General features: G+C 45.2%; 1 protein-coding gene across 1 annotated transcript in view; it reads left to right on the forward strand.

The window, feature by feature from the left end:
* Nucleotides 1-15,293, forward strand: part of ELK3 (ETS transcription factor ELK3) — a 36,826-nt gene that overhangs the window by 18,042 nt on the left and 3,491 nt on the right. Inside the window, exons 3-4 of the mRNA XM_084206359.1 lie at nt 7,563-8,354; nt 13,268-13,390. Coding sequence (XP_084062485.1) covers nt 7,563-8,354; nt 13,268-13,390 — 915 coding nt within the window. The remainder of the gene's footprint in view (nt 1-7,562; nt 8,355-13,267; nt 13,391-15,293) is intronic.

Below are 15,293 nucleotides of genomic sequence, written 5' to 3' on the forward strand. Positions count from 1 at the left end.
AACAATGAGTAATTGGATGATCAGACTTTCCATGACCCACAGGGGCTCCTTCTCCTGAAAAAAATTTTTCATTTCAGATTTAGAAATGTTAGTGTTTTGTCCACTAGAAGTCAGATTTTCCCACTTAATATGTTTCAAAGGTGGCCTGACTGAGAAGGCATGAAAGGATTTGGTGAGGACAGTGCAGCGGCTGTTCCAAGCAGTTGCTGTGATGCATCCCCTTCACTAAGTGCTAAAAAGGCTTCTGCTCAGCATGGGCAAGCTTGCTTCATTATATGACTCCAGCCCCTCTGGTTATAAACTTGACTGGGATCAATGGAGACAGAGTGCCTGCTGGTGCATGAAAAGCATAGCCAGGCAGAGCCCAAATATGCTGTTAGTGACTGAACAGACATTGCTTAAAAACAGGGAACAAGACATTTGTAGCACTTATGCTTTGAGATCTCTCTGATCTCTTTGAAGTAATGGAATATAATGGCTCCTTACCTGAGACTCTCTTGCTTCTTTTATCCCTTACCCTTTTTTTTTTAACTTCTGTTCTGTTTTCAGTTCCCTGCCCCTAGCACGCACACACCTTTGTCATCTGTTTTGTCTCTGCTCAAGCAGCGTCTGCCAGAGGGGCTGTACAGTTTCTTCATCAGGGTTCTGGCTGAGGCAACTGTTTGCTGTTTGTAGAGGTGGTCTTTTGTCTGACAGTTTTATCTACGTATGCCACAAAGATTTTGGCCATTTTTTCAGGCGTTCTGCAGTTTGGTGGAGGTCATAGCTCCTAGATGGAAAGGAGGATAAGTTCTTTCTTCCCCATGTACTGCAGTCAGGGTTTGAACCCCAGTCCAAACCTATGGCTATTTCTATTTAAATTGAAAGAGTAACTCCTTTAGAATGAAGCAGTGGGAGCTTCTCACTCTGTGGTATAGTGTTTTGTGACATGTAGCTTCCCAGACAGTGGGGAAAGGTGGATTATTGGGAGAGTGCAGAGGGACAGAGCAACTGGCTGCAGGTTTTGAAGTGTGAGAGAGAATGGCGTAAGACAGCATATAGTGAATCCTTGTGGAGTGGCAGGGTGTGCTCAGCAGTGTGTTCAGTCCTGAACGCTTCCTCTGCCTCCAGTTCAGTCTATACTGCACAGCACAGGAGGGAAAAAGTCAAGAAAGGGAGGGAAGGCTCCTTGACATTCTTCCTTTCCCCCTGCAGAACAAAAGGGGAAGGACTGGGGAGGTGAAAGAGCCTCTTTCAGACTTTAATGCTCTTCTCCTTTAGACCATTCATCAGTTTGTGAGATAAACCCAAAAGCAGTCTAGACTCTGAGGTAGCTTCAAGGAGCCTTCTGAGATCCTTGTCCCCTCCCTGTTTGTGTGCAATGCTGGGTGTGTTGGCAGCTGGGGGTGCTGGGGCAAATGGGATGCACACTAAACAAATGTAACAAACACTGAGCTGCAGATGGGGGAGTGGCAGCAGGAAACAGGAGGCAGAACTCTGGACAAGACTTCACTCGCACTATGGAATTATTGACAGGAATTTCTCTTCCTATAACCTAAGTGATTGGGCAGCATGTGAGTTTGAGACAAGGGTCAGTGATCTTTTAGAAATTATGGTAGCACATGGGCTGGATCTTCCTTTCTTGGACTGCCCTCTGCTCCTACTGCATACAGTTGACACTGAACTAATATTTCATGGTCTATCTCTGAAATTATTCACTGTGGAGAAATAAAACCTGATTGCTGGATAAGTGGGGGTTTATGAGCTCTGCCTTTTGCTTGGGGGGAAGACTGGCTTGTTAAAATTCATCATCTGATTCATCTGAACTTAAAAGTAAATTAATTCCAGTACTGGAGAAAAATAACACAATTAGGACAAGTTCCTTAGCCTGGCTTTGAAAGCAAGCGTGACATGCTGTTGAGGCTGATGGCTAGATTTATGTTAAATTCACATAAAAAGTACCCCAGGAAATGTAGAGTATGGCATGTCTTGATTGTAATTTGCTGCCATGATTATAGTTGCTAAATGTTTGTAGATAATCTGAAGACTCCATTTCCTGTTTCATTTGTTCCCCAAATTCTTCCCCCCACCTTCTTATTTTATTTAATGCTTTGTCCTATTGCCTCAACAGAGCAGCAGCACAGATGACAGAGAGCCCTGAGGAAAGGCATCCTGCACTCTACCCACAACTTGTGTCCATCATGTCACACACTTTTGCCAGTCAGAAATCTCTTGTAATGCTGTCAGGCAAGAAAATGCTTCAGCACTATTCCCACACAGAGCACTTCAGCTTGAAGTAAAATACCTATAAAAGGAGGGTTAATAAGTTTATTTTTTTCCCTCAGGTTACCCAGTTATTTTGTTTTTATGGTAGCTGTAATGGCACATATCTTTTGGAAGTCACCAGGGGTTTCAAGACTACTGAAAGTCCCTATGAATATTTCACAATAGCACCACAAGAGAGAAGCTAGTGATTTTTCCCATGAGGTTTTTTTTCTGAGGGAAGGAGGGTGAATCCGGGAAATTACATGCCGACACTGACATTAATAGGATGTAGAAGTTGTGGAATGTGGAAGTCAAGTCCTCAGAAGTTAGGAAATAAAAGAATCACAGCTCCCTGGATAACCCTAATGTTTGCATGAGTTATGCTGCATCTTTAATTACACAGTCACATACTGTTGTGATGAGCAGCTATTCAACATTTTTGCATCTTCTTTGAACAGTATGTGGCCTGAGGCTTTACTCAGTGAGTGCTATTCAGTCTGTTTCAGTTTTAGTTTCAGTTAATGGCTGCCCACTTGTTTAGATGACTTGGCAGTATGATTTATTAAAATAATATGGGCTGCTTTGTGCTTACTGCAGTGCAGGGACAGGGCATCTCAGGTGCTCTCAGGATTCAGAGGTGCCAATGTATTCCCTCCCCTCTCATAACAGGTGAAACCCTGTAACCTGGTTACTAGTTTCTATTTTTAATGTCCAAGTGTGGGTGGAAGCATGGAAGAATTGTTTTGGGTGAGGGTCCCTTGCTTGAGTGCTTTCTGAACTTCAGGATATAAATGAGGATATACTTCAGGATAATGAAAAATATTATTTTACATTTGGGAATGTCTTCTCATAAGACATCTCAGGGGAGATAGAATCCTACAATGAAACAATATCAGTGTGATTGTGCTGGAGTACCAGCTATACATTATGTAGTGGTGCATGTCAGAGGTGTTTCAAGGAAATACCTTTATAGAAAAACTGGAAGGAGCTTCATCCAAGAGTGATTTGTGGAAGTCAAGAAAGTGCTTGGCTGAAGTGGCATAAATGGTTATATAGTGCTATCCATATGGAAAGATGGGAGTAAAGGATTTGATACTCAGTAAAAGGTGATGGGTAGAGGAGAAAGCCCAAGAACACCTGCCTCAAAAAGACCCATAAAATAGTTCATGTTTGATGTGAGAGGAAAGGGTTGTCCAGTGGCCTGCAGTATAGAGAGCAGAGAACCTGGTCATAGGTGCTAGCCAGAGAAATAGCCTTTATCTGCCAGCTGGAGGTGAGTGAAAGAAGACTGAAATCCAGCTAAGAGGGAGCCTTGATCTTCCAAAGGTCAGTACAGGTGCACAGTGTAGTAGCACCTGTGCCTGCATCAAAAATGTTACAAAATCTGGCTTCTACACAGACAGTGTACAGAGCATTACTGCATAACCTGTGATGCTAGCAGAATCTGCCTGCCTGCCCGTGCTGATGCAGACACACTCCCATTTTTCAGAGCAGACCATCCTGCCACAGGTACCTCCTGCCAGCATGTGTAGCTCAGACACTGGAGTGTGAGCATTCCTCTGTCTGGGTAGGGGTCCCAGTAGCTGGAAGCAGCCTGGATAGAGTTCTGGGAGGGATCCAAAACCTGTGTTCTACATGTGTTGCACCCCTCAGTACTCTTAGAGCCAGGGAACTTGCAGCACATCCAAGTGGGACTTAGGAGCAGCAGCTACAGCTCTGGTCTTTCTTCTTTTCTGACCAGGGATGTTTAGTATCTACAGACAAGTTCATTCTGCTCTGTCAAAAATTTTGAGATCTCGGGCATCCTGATTATAGGTCACTTCCTGGAAAGAGGGAAAAATGTTCTTTCTGCTCCTGAGATCCCTCATTAGTCTGAAGTTTGACTAGGAAGTGAATCCCATGTCCCAGATCAGTCTCCCAAGTGGCTCCTGCAGCCAGCAAACTTGCCAGCTAACAGGTTTGGCCCAAGCCACTAAAATGCTTCAGTCACCCTGGTAGTATAGTTACAGATTTGCTCTAAAAGGCTCAAACATGGAGCAGGAGTCAGAGCTGATAAAAATAAAACACAGACACATGATGGATTTCAGTGTGCACATGCACAGTTGACACAACCCCTCCCCAGTACAGTCCAGTTGAAGCTGCAGGGAGAACCAGCTCAGCCAGCTGCTCTGTGGAAGACAGGGGCAGAGCAGAGCCCTCCCTGCAGCTGGTGATTCAGAGCTCTGGGAGAGGCTGCTTTTGGAAGGGCTCACAAAGCGAGTTCCTGAAGAGCAGGGCTGTGAATGAGCCCGAGCTCCCTAGCACGGCTGATGTGCTGGGGCAGGCACTGCAGCTTTCCAAACACTTCTCCACAGGCTGGGCTGGGCACATTTGCTGCAGTCAGTTTTGTACTCTGGGGGCAGAGGAGGGGAAGTGTTAAGGTGTTCAAGAAGCCAACAGAAGAGGGGCATTCCCTGCTGCCTCCCTCTCTCTGAGAGTCAGAGAGTGCTTTCTATTGATAAGATTTTTTTTTTAAGCTGTTGGACTGGAGCCCCTGCTCCTGTCCCGGTTGCTCATTTCTTCTCTGCAGCAGCTGCATGAACGCAGCAGTCCTGCCCTGGCTCCCTGCAGCCCTGGCCAGCAGCCACTAGCACTCATTGCAGGCCTGTTCATGAGGGAATTTACATAGAAAATTCAAACAAGAATAAAATAGGGTCAAATGTTCACATACACTTACTGTCCTGCTACCAAGCAAGTGGTCTAGTCTTCCTGCAGATGCAGGAAGGCACAATTTTTTGCCCTTTCAAACTGCTTGTTGTGGTGCCTGTCACTGTCTTCTGTGGTTTGAACTGTCATAGCTCAGAATGATTCTGACAGATCACTGAGGTGATGGTAAAAATATGCTGCTTTTTACCTTCAATTATTTGTCAAAATAATATGGAAAAGTCAGTGCCTTTCTGAGGCATTTCATTAATTTGCGTCCTTATTTTCTCTTGCATGCCAGTGGAGATTTCCTCAGGCTACACATTTAAGAGAAGCCAGCAAAGTGCTTGAGGGATCTGCACTTGAATCTTTTCATCTCCAGCCATCGTTAAGTGGGCCTTTGCTGCAGGCTGACAGAGTTGGAGGAGCAGCACTGCAATGTTCTTAAAATATAACTGTATTTAATAATAACAAAGGAAGTATAAACTCACCAGTTCACTTGCTTTTTATAGCAATGTTCCCCTGTTTCAAGCCTGCATCAGTGTAAAAGTGCAATCCTTAAATACATTTAATCTTGTTCTGCTGGGAGTTACATTTTCCGAGGAGAATCTCAGTTGCTAGCACTTGATTTAACAATAATTCAAAGTTGCCAGGAGCAGAGGGGAGGCATTATTTTAAATATAAATATAAAAAAATATATAAAATAAACAAAAATCCAGTTGGGATGGGGGTCTTATTTTCATATGTGAGTAGTTTGGAGATTTTGCTCTTTGGAACAAGAATGCAATATTGAGAGTGCAGAAAAAGTGCAATCATCCAGTGTTGAATCTAATTAGCAATGAAAAAAAAAATCAAGGCCAAGCCCAAAGCCATGGGAATTAAAGCTCATGCAGACTGAGATTCTGTGGGCTAACTGTTTGTCCTGAACCTCTGGAGGGCAAAAAAAGACACTGCAGCATCTGCCAGGTGGGTAGATGTGTGTACAATTCAGCATGGAAGAGGGCAGTTTGTGCCTTTAGTCCGAACTTGTGGAATTTAATGCTTCTCTTTGCTACAGATCCCTGTTATCAACTTGGGCAACAATATTCTCTATTTGTGCCACAGCTCCTGACCTGTGATGCAAAGCTGCATCCCAGGGTTCTTTGTAGGGTTAGTTTTGTATTCAAGAAGGTGCCTGAATGAAATGCCAGGACATTCAGACAGATGAATTACAGAGTGAAGTAGCTCAGCTGAAAGACAGAAAAGGTTCTGATACTGAAGTGCAGATTCTTCTTTCACAAAATGATCCTTGCTTCTGTGACTGAACAAGGTGTAGTGCAGGCAGTACAAACATCCAGCACTCCTTGTTGTCTGTATATAGAGAATGATGATGCCTCTTTTCCTTTTCCTTAATTTTCTGTTTCATTTTCAGTCAGCTTAACAAATGTTTCCACTATTGGTGTCAGAAGCTGTGGTAGAATGAAAAACCAATTAGATTTTTAGGAAATTTGTAAATATTTACATTCCCATATGTACAGGAGAGCAGATGTCTGCAGAATACCAGCTGGAGGTGCAGCAGATGTGATGGACTAAAGGGAAACCTCTTGGAAAGGGTTTTTCAGAGGCAACTTACCAAACTCTCCACTGGGGGTTTCAAGAAAGAGAAATTAGCGTGGAAGTCTCAGGACATATTTCTTCATTTGTTCTGCAGCACTTGGCTCAGGGTAGTAAATGTTGCAGTCCCTAAGCCAGGCCTGTGCCATAAAGTGCCTTTGTGGAGGAGCTCACATATCCTTGGGAATTGTGTTAGAGCAAGCAGGCAACCTGGGTTTGCAGGAGGAGCACTAGGACTAGAAACAGGATGCTCATAAAAAGTCTCAAAAGCAATCAGTTCTTTACAAAAAGGGGACACTTCAAGAAAAAAATAAGCAGTTCTACAAACCTTTGAGAGGTTTGGGACTTTTTCATTAATCAATTTCCATAGTCAGTTTAGACTGATGAAAACCTTCTGCGTGCACCAGTGAGCATCCTGAGCCTAATGCCATCGTGGAGATGGTGCAGGGATATGGCAGGACACAAGTACTTTTCCAGCCCATGCAAGGGGTTTTCACAGACACAAGTTCATGATCATTGGCAGAAAGACAGTCACTGTAACTGTAAGTTTAGCTCAATCCTTTCCTTATGTGGTAAGAAACAGAGGGTAAATAATTGGAGCCAAGAGGCTGAGGTGGTTTTGTCCCTTGCAGACATTGTGAGAGTATTTCATCCTCACGTGTTGGTGCCAGTTTTAGGTGGCATGAATGAAGGAGTTTGGATTTATTGTGGAGCACAAGTGGTGGCATGGCTCGAATCCACAAGGCAGCAGAATTGCTTTAACTGGAAAGAAAATATTCCCAAGCTGCTTCAGAGGAAGCAGAAGTCAAATAGGCTACCAGTAGGTCTTTGTCGCCTAACCATGCTGGAAATCATGAGGAGCCAGGAGTGGGCCCTGGCTGAGCAGAGAGAGGTATTGGAATAAGCCAAGGGTGATCAGCACTTGGAGCCCCACAAAATGACCTGCATAGCTTTATGAGGGAGCAGTGCCCCCCGCCCTCGTGTGTGCAGTACTGGGTGCCTCTGAAATGCTGTTCTTTCTAGCACCTTCTTTGTATTTGCAGAACATCATCAAGAAAGTGATCGGACAAAAATTTGTATACAAGTTCGTCTCCTTTCCTGAGATTTTAAAAATGGATCCACATGCTGTGGAAATCAGCAGAGAGAGCCTTTTGCTGCAGGACAGCGACTGTAAGATGCCTTCGGAGAGCAGGGATCAGCACAAGCACAGCTTGTCAGCACTGAAAAGCACAAGCCGTAATGAATATATCCACTCTGGCCTGTACTCCTCTTTCACTATCAACTCTCTGCAGAACCAGCCAGACCCTTACAAGACCATCAAAACAGAAAAACTGGAGAAGTCAGAAGGAAACACACCAGTTGAAGAAGTCCGAACTGTTATCAGATTTGTGACAAACAAAACAGACAAACAAGTTACGAGGCCCATGGTGTCGTTGCCTTCTACTTCTGAAACAGCAGCTGCTTCTGCTTTCCTCAACTCTTCAGTATCAGCTAAAATATCTTCCTTAATGCTACCCAACAGTGCCAGCATTTCATCTCCATCATCATCCTCCTCCAGGTCACCATCTCTGTCTCCCACCTCACCCCTCCCTACAGAACACAAGAGCTTCTTCCTTGACTCCAGTTGCCACGACTCAGATTCCCTTGAGCCTCTGAACCTCTCCTCAGGCTCCAAGGCCAAATCCCCATCTCTTCCCCCAAAGGCTAAAAAACCCAAAGGCTTGGAAATCTCTGCCCCACCTATGATTCTCTCCAGCACTGACATCGGTTCCATCGCCCTCAACAGCCCCGCGCTTCCTTCGGGATCCCTGACTCCAGCTTTCTTCACTGCACAGGTAAGACCTGCCTGTCTCCAGGCATTCCCTCCATGTGGCCAACAGTGTTAGTTCTGTGGGTCTGTCACCTTCTGATGGGAGAAAAACCCAATATACAGCAAAGAGGGAAACACAGCAGTGCTCTGAACAAGGGGTGGAAAGTAGGTTTCTCCTGGGGTTTGCTCCTAATTGAGTGTGGGAAAAGCCATCACAGTTGACAGACTGCCTGAAAGAATAAGGAAATGGGAAGCCATCAGTGAATTGTTTATCGGTTCAAACCAGCCTCCAGATCTACAAAACAAACAGGAAAAAGCCAAAAAAACCCCACAGGTGTTTTGTAGGTCAGAACCTGAGCATACAGGATACTTGGTTAGATTTCTCTACTAGATGTTGCAATCCATTCAAACAGTGTGACCTTTTTGTTAATTTCTGAACACAGAGCAAATTAAGTGGCTTCTAAGAAAGGCTCTGAAATCAGTTTAAATTTCTGAAGTTGTACAAATTCACAGAGTCCTTTCCAGACCTTCCCTTCAGCACAGAAATACTGAACAACCAGAAAGATATTTATTCTTTTTAATAACATATTTGTGGTAATGTCAACAGTGAGTTCTCATTTTCAAGCTAGTCTATGGAAAAAAGCCTAGGAGTTCAGAGCAGAAGGGTAAAATCATATAGATTTGACTCTATGTTCATTGGTGAGTTTTGTCTTACAATACCACCTCAAAATTGGACCAAAAATAATCCAAGAATAAAATTATCCCAACGTGGAATATCCCCTAAGATCCCCAGCCCCGAAGTAGCAGTTGATGCAAATACTAGCATTGAATGTAGCAAACAGGACAGTGAATAAATGAGGACCAAGGTATGTTTACAAGCCCTCACTCACTTCAGACTGCCTAGAAGACCCATGGTGTCCAGAATTCCATCACCTCTTCCCTGTTTGAAGGCGCTGGAGGTGTGTGATGTGGGCAGCATTGTGTGCCTCCACAGCACAAGGGCCTGGCAGAAGAGAGGGTTGGCAAGTGCTCTCAGCCAGCACAGCACTTGCTCTCCTGAGCTTGTCAGCTGGCTGCAGAGCGAGTTTGTGCAGCTCAGGCACACCTGTAAGCCACCAAGACACAAAGCTGTGTCACCAAAAAGAGCAGTTTGTGAGCTGACACCTGCCATTTTTGACATCATAAAGCCTTTAAGTGAAGTTATGTTTGGCAGGAAGAACAGACGTGTGGCAAAACAAAACTGAAATGCATTGACAAACTTATAACCTCTGACTGTGGTATAACCACAGCATTTTTTTCATAGGGAGCAAATCTGACAACATCAGATGCCAACCAGACACAATGACAGTGTGAGTTATATCAAACCCACTTTTATCTGTTGCTGCCCCCAAACCACAGGATGAACAAAGATTTGTTTCCTGGTTTTGTAATTATTTCTTTGACTATTTAACTTTCCCACGCACCTATGAACTGGTGTACTTACTGCCCTGAAAGATGTAGAAGGGAATTCTGTTGAGGATTGTGGCACTGCTTTAGCAGGAGGGATAGCTAAGGCTGTGATGAGTGTTACCCAACTTCAAGTCATAACCAATCTTTTTCACAGGTAGTCCTATCATGGAAGAGGTATATGGCATCTGTGTAGGGTAGTTCCTGGGTCTAATTATTTAAACTTTTGGCGATACAGCAACATAGCTTTTATCCCCTCTTTTAGCCTTCTTTTTCTAGTGTGGATAAGAAGCACCCTACATCCTAAACACTCATCCTAGTGAATATAAAATAGCAGCTGTATTCAGGTAACTGTAATATCACAATGCAGAATAGCTAAAACCATAATTTAGACAGGAAATCTGCTGTTCATCCCGTTATCCAAGGAGGAACATGCATCATATCTCAAATGTTCTCGGATTTATCAGATCTCAGTGTGAAGCACCTGCTGCCAGGGGCAGGTGCAGAACAGGATGTCTGCTCCAGGAGTGATGCATGTTCTGAGAAGGTCCTGCTGCCTGAGAGGATATTTCAAATGGCTTTCCACTGCTGGTCATGAGGAATACCCTCAGGTGGAATGCTGTGAAAGGGCACATGATACACACAGTCAATGTTAGAACAGAAATGTATGCGTGACAGCACTTGCCTGCTTTCTAACAGCTGTAAGTGACAAGATTGTACTTGCACACATTGTCACAGAAGTCAGGAGGCATGAGCATCATTGCTTAACATAATCCTCTCTGTGCAATGAATTATTTCTATTTAAACTGTTCCTGTGCTTACATTACAATGATGTTTCACAAGTAGGAACTTCCCGATGGGTTCCACATCTAATACCAGATGCATGGCTGCATGTGGGCAGAAAATGAAGTGACACATCAATTTCTGCGTGTAATTTAGGGATAGGCTATCCTGTGGTGTTGTTTACACTTAAGATTTCCTCTGGTGGTTTTGATACTTGGCTGATGGCAATACTGAGAACAAGCCTGGGATGCCCTGTGCTCTTTTTGCATTAAATATTGAACAGATTTCGAGGCTTCGTTTGGCTGGCTCTTGGTTCTGGCAGAACTTGCAGACATTAGTGCTCTGCTCATCAAAGGATATGAGCTTTTGCTTAGCACTGTTTTAGGCATGCTAGCGTGCTTTCAGAGATGAATAGAGGGCAACTCAGTTTTTCAGGTCTCTCTGAAGACTTGCTTTGGCTGCATCTAGGTAGGAAAAAACATCTCCAAGCCTTCCTCACTGTTTTCAGAATACGCCCTCAAGAACTGCACTTTGAGTTCTGGATATCTGCAGCTTCTTAGAGAAAAAATAAAGAATGTGGAGGCTAACCATGAGAGTTCTTGGTACAGTTGCCACAGTACTGTGTCCTTGGTTGAATGTTGTTGGGTCTAGCTACTTATATCTTTGGTTTTAAGGTTAGTAGGCTCTTCTGTAAGTAGATCTGAGTATTTATCCTGACCTAATTCAGTGTGTTGTCAGTCTCATAAATCTCCACCAGTAGCCGCCTGCCAGTGGAGCATCAGCTTGAAATGTGGCACAGGAAAGGGGCTCTTGCTGGTGCTGCTGATTTCCTTCCCCATGAAAGCACCATGCTCACGGCAAGAGAGTATTTGTAAAGGACTCTTGACAAATGCCTGCTTGTCAAGTGGTTTTTTGGTTATTTTTTGACAAGAGCTGTCACTTGATGAGATCAAGACTGATGTTTTCTCCTTGCCAGGCCTCCACCCACTCTCTGTCCCTTTTGTTGGCACGCAGATATATCCCAGCCCTGACTGGTTCTCCTGTGACCTGCTGATTTACTGCATCAACACCTTTTGCTTTTCCAGTGATAGCACAGGTTTATTACTCCTGGGACAAACGTGGTTTCTTCCATGGGGTTTGGTGTTTTTGATCCACCTTCTTCAGCACAAGGAAGGTGGCAGGGTCCTTCCCCTGCACATTTCCCCACAAACCCCACTTCACATGAAATTCCGTAGCAAAACCATTCAAGAGCAGCCAAGGTCTTTGTATTATCAGCCTTTCAGAATCACCAGGATAACTTTAATGTTTGCTGCTCCTTATCTTTCCCATCTCTTCTGCTGGTGCCAAAGGAACTGTCTGACCCTGTTGTGAACTGCAGTGCAATCCTGTCGCAGCAGGTCTGTGTTCCCCCGTGCCTGCCCAGAGCCCAGACACCGCAGCCGATGCCTCGGGCACCGCTCGGCAGGTGAACCTGGCGCTCCAAACGCAGTGAGCTGTGGCAGTGCCTGTGTGAGCCTGCTGTCTGCAAGGTGTGGCACAGAGCACTGTGATGGCCCTGGTGTCAGCAGCTGCTAAGGGACACTGCCGGCTGCAATTGCCCTGCTGGGAGTTTGTATTTCTGGCCTGGCGGGAGCACCAGAATACATGACCTGCTGGTTCCTACAGGGAGATACAAGTATTCTCTGTCTTCTGTCTTCTCTTGACATATGTTAAACTCTGGACAAAAGGATGCCCCCAGTTCAGCAGAGACAGTTCGACACAGCAAAGCACATGCTTGCTTGCTAAGTGTGTACTCAAATTCCATTAAGTGCTTTGCTAAATAGGACTGATTTTGATAATTGGCATCAAGATTACTGGTGAGATTAACTCATTATGCCAATACTTTTTTCAAAAGTGTCACATGGTTTTTTTTTTTTTTGGCATGATAAAAGTTATTCTGGATACAGAATAATTCATATAATTCTTCATTTGAATGAAGATTTGCATGTGCTCTAACTCTACCTCCCCTCTAATTGTGGTTTTAAGAATGCTGAGAGCAATCCCAGCAATTCTTGCGCACCGTGGCACTGGAAGGAGGCACCTCTGAGTTGGGAAAAGCCTTGGATTCTAATTCTTGCCATTTTGGTTCTTTTCAAACAATTAGCTGTGCTCTCTGCTGTCCCCTTGGGCACCCAGCCCATACACCCGTCCCTCCCTGCTCAGCCCATGCATTGCCAGCTTCTTGAACCCTCTTTCTTTACAAAGGGGTGCCATCAGGGGAGTAAACATCACAGGCCAGCAGTGACCCTTTCAGCTCCACACACAACTGTAGTAATGCCTCAAAAGCTGCAGTCAGGTCAAGGAACTGCTGCCCTTCAAAAGGTTCTACTGTTTCTGAAGGAGACTAGGTGGTGTTGGCAGGCTCTGGGGCACACATGGTATTATTCTGTATGTTACACAGTTGCATGAGCGTGGTTCAAATAAACAATAACTGTGCATCTCGTTAAGCAAACAGAAATGAAATCAATTTGCATATGAAGGAATATGAAATGTGCAGGTATCGAGAGACAGGATGCAGGGCTGGATGGGCAGCTGCTGCTGACCATGCTGTGTATCTGAATTCACTGGAAAATAGACTCAGTAGATGCTGTGTAAGGCTTTAGGGGCGGTGAGTGCTGCATGGAGCTGTAACTCTAAGCTGTGCATCATGGTGTGTTTTTTGTTTTGCAGACCCCCAATGGATTATTGCTGACCCCCAGCCCGCTGCTGTCCAGCATTCACTTCTGGAGCAGCCTCAGTCCTGTTGCTCCTCTGAGTCCTGCCAGGCTGCAGGGACCAAACACTCTGTTCCAGGTACGTCTTCCCAATGCACAGGTTTCATTACTAAATGCACACATATGGAAGAGACATTGTGGGAACATCTCTTCACATCAGTCTGGAGCTTTTCAAACAGATCAAGAAAATACAGGCATTAACAAGCACTTTTAAAGAGAGGCCTACTTATTGTACCCTCTTCCAATCCTTGGCAGCACAGTCAGAACCTACAGGGCAGTGTCGGCTGCAGAAAGCACACATACTTTGTGTGAAGGAAAGAGAAATAAATGCTGCACCCCAGAGACAGCAGGTAACAGAGCTCAGAGCTGCAGGAAGAGAGTGCAGACCAGTGAATGACCTGCCAGGAGAGGGCTGGAACACAGACTCTGGGAAAACCAAGACACTTTGAGTCTCACCCAGTGAAGTGGATGTAGGTTTTTCCTTTTGTCCTAATGAGCTACTTCTCACTCAGAAAGACTAGGCTCTCTGAACCCAAAGGCTCCATTTCCAGTTCTCCTGTCAATTATCCATGTGTCCTCAACCAAGGACACACCTCTGAGCATGGTCTTGCCATATGTCAGCAGCAGAAAAGCAGCATTGTGCCAACTCTCTCCTGAGTACTGGCAGAGTAAAAGTCTCAAAGTTTTATAGAGATGTGGTAAATACAAAAGTTACTAAATAACCCATGATGGCCACAGCACTCAGCTGCAGCATTTGCCTGAGGCTCAGGAAGAAGACAATGGGCATGGGATTTGCAGCTCCAGCTGTGGCTGCTGCCGTACAGCTGATCCTTTAAGTCACAGAAGAATTATGTTGATCTGCTGATTGGCAAGGAACCCAACGGCCATCTGCACAGCTGAAGGTGTAAGGACATCCCTGGAATGAACACCCTGACGGCTGGGAGGGCCAGCACTAACAGAGGAGAAGGCTCCTGCTAGACAGGGACCCTGTGTTAGTTTCTGAACCTTCAGGAAGGCTGAGTGCCAAATCTAGGGCTGGGCTTTAGCTCAAGTAGCTGCTCAGGTACTGGGATAGTCAGTCTTTCTACCTCCAGCTGCACATGAGGCTCCTTATTTGTGTTTTCAATAAACTCATTAATCCCTACTGGACCTTAGTTTTGCACACATGGTTAGAAACAGCCAGACATTTCAGCCGAGAAGTGCCTGTGCTGAGACCTGGAATGAGCTTGTACAGACATGTTGGCCATTCCCGGGGGAAACTGGAAGTGAGGAGTGGCCTTGGCTTTCCCTGCTGAGAGACCCAAAGGCCTTATAAATGATGTTTGATTCAAGCAAAGGCCACGATGACAAGTTGTAGAGCACAAAGCCTTATTTTAACACAAACAGGGAATGAAAACCGCAGCTGAATTCCGGCCAAGCCCACCTAGAACTGATGGGTCAGCCAGCGTGGGCGCCAGGGTAAAGCTCTCCTCAGGCTGCCTTACAGGCCAGCCCACGCTCCATGCATACCCAGAGAAGAGCTTGTAATCGATTTCTGCGTTTTAATGAATCTTGGCAGAAGTGATGGAAGCATTTCCTGAGGTTTGGTGTGGTTATAGCAGAGGCATCAGCCAGTTTGGGCCACACCAGGAGCATGGTGCCCTGCAGCACCGCGCTGCTCCGCCCGGCTTTACGGGGAGTGGTGGAACTTAGGAATCACCAGCCACCAGCTGAGTGGAAGAGGAAACTTGTTAGGAGCACGTTATTCTATGCATGTGGAGGGCGTGGTTACACCACAGTTGGCTGTCCAAGGACTGATCTGATAAGGGGTAAAAATACACCGGATGCTTGAAGTTGTTCAGCTCTGTCTTCCTCAAGCCAACAGAAACCCAGCACAGTTCATGGAGCTGGGCCTCGAGGCCAGATCAGTATCTACCACTGGGATAATTCCTGCCTCATGCTGCAGCAAGTTTATTCCACCTACCTGCTTTGCTTTTTGCCAG

Source organism: Fringilla coelebs, assembly GCF_963513975.1.
Source record: "Fringilla coelebs genome assembly, chromosome: 5".
Taxonomy (NCBI): Eukaryota; Metazoa; Chordata; class Aves; order Passeriformes; family Fringillidae; genus Fringilla; species Fringilla coelebs.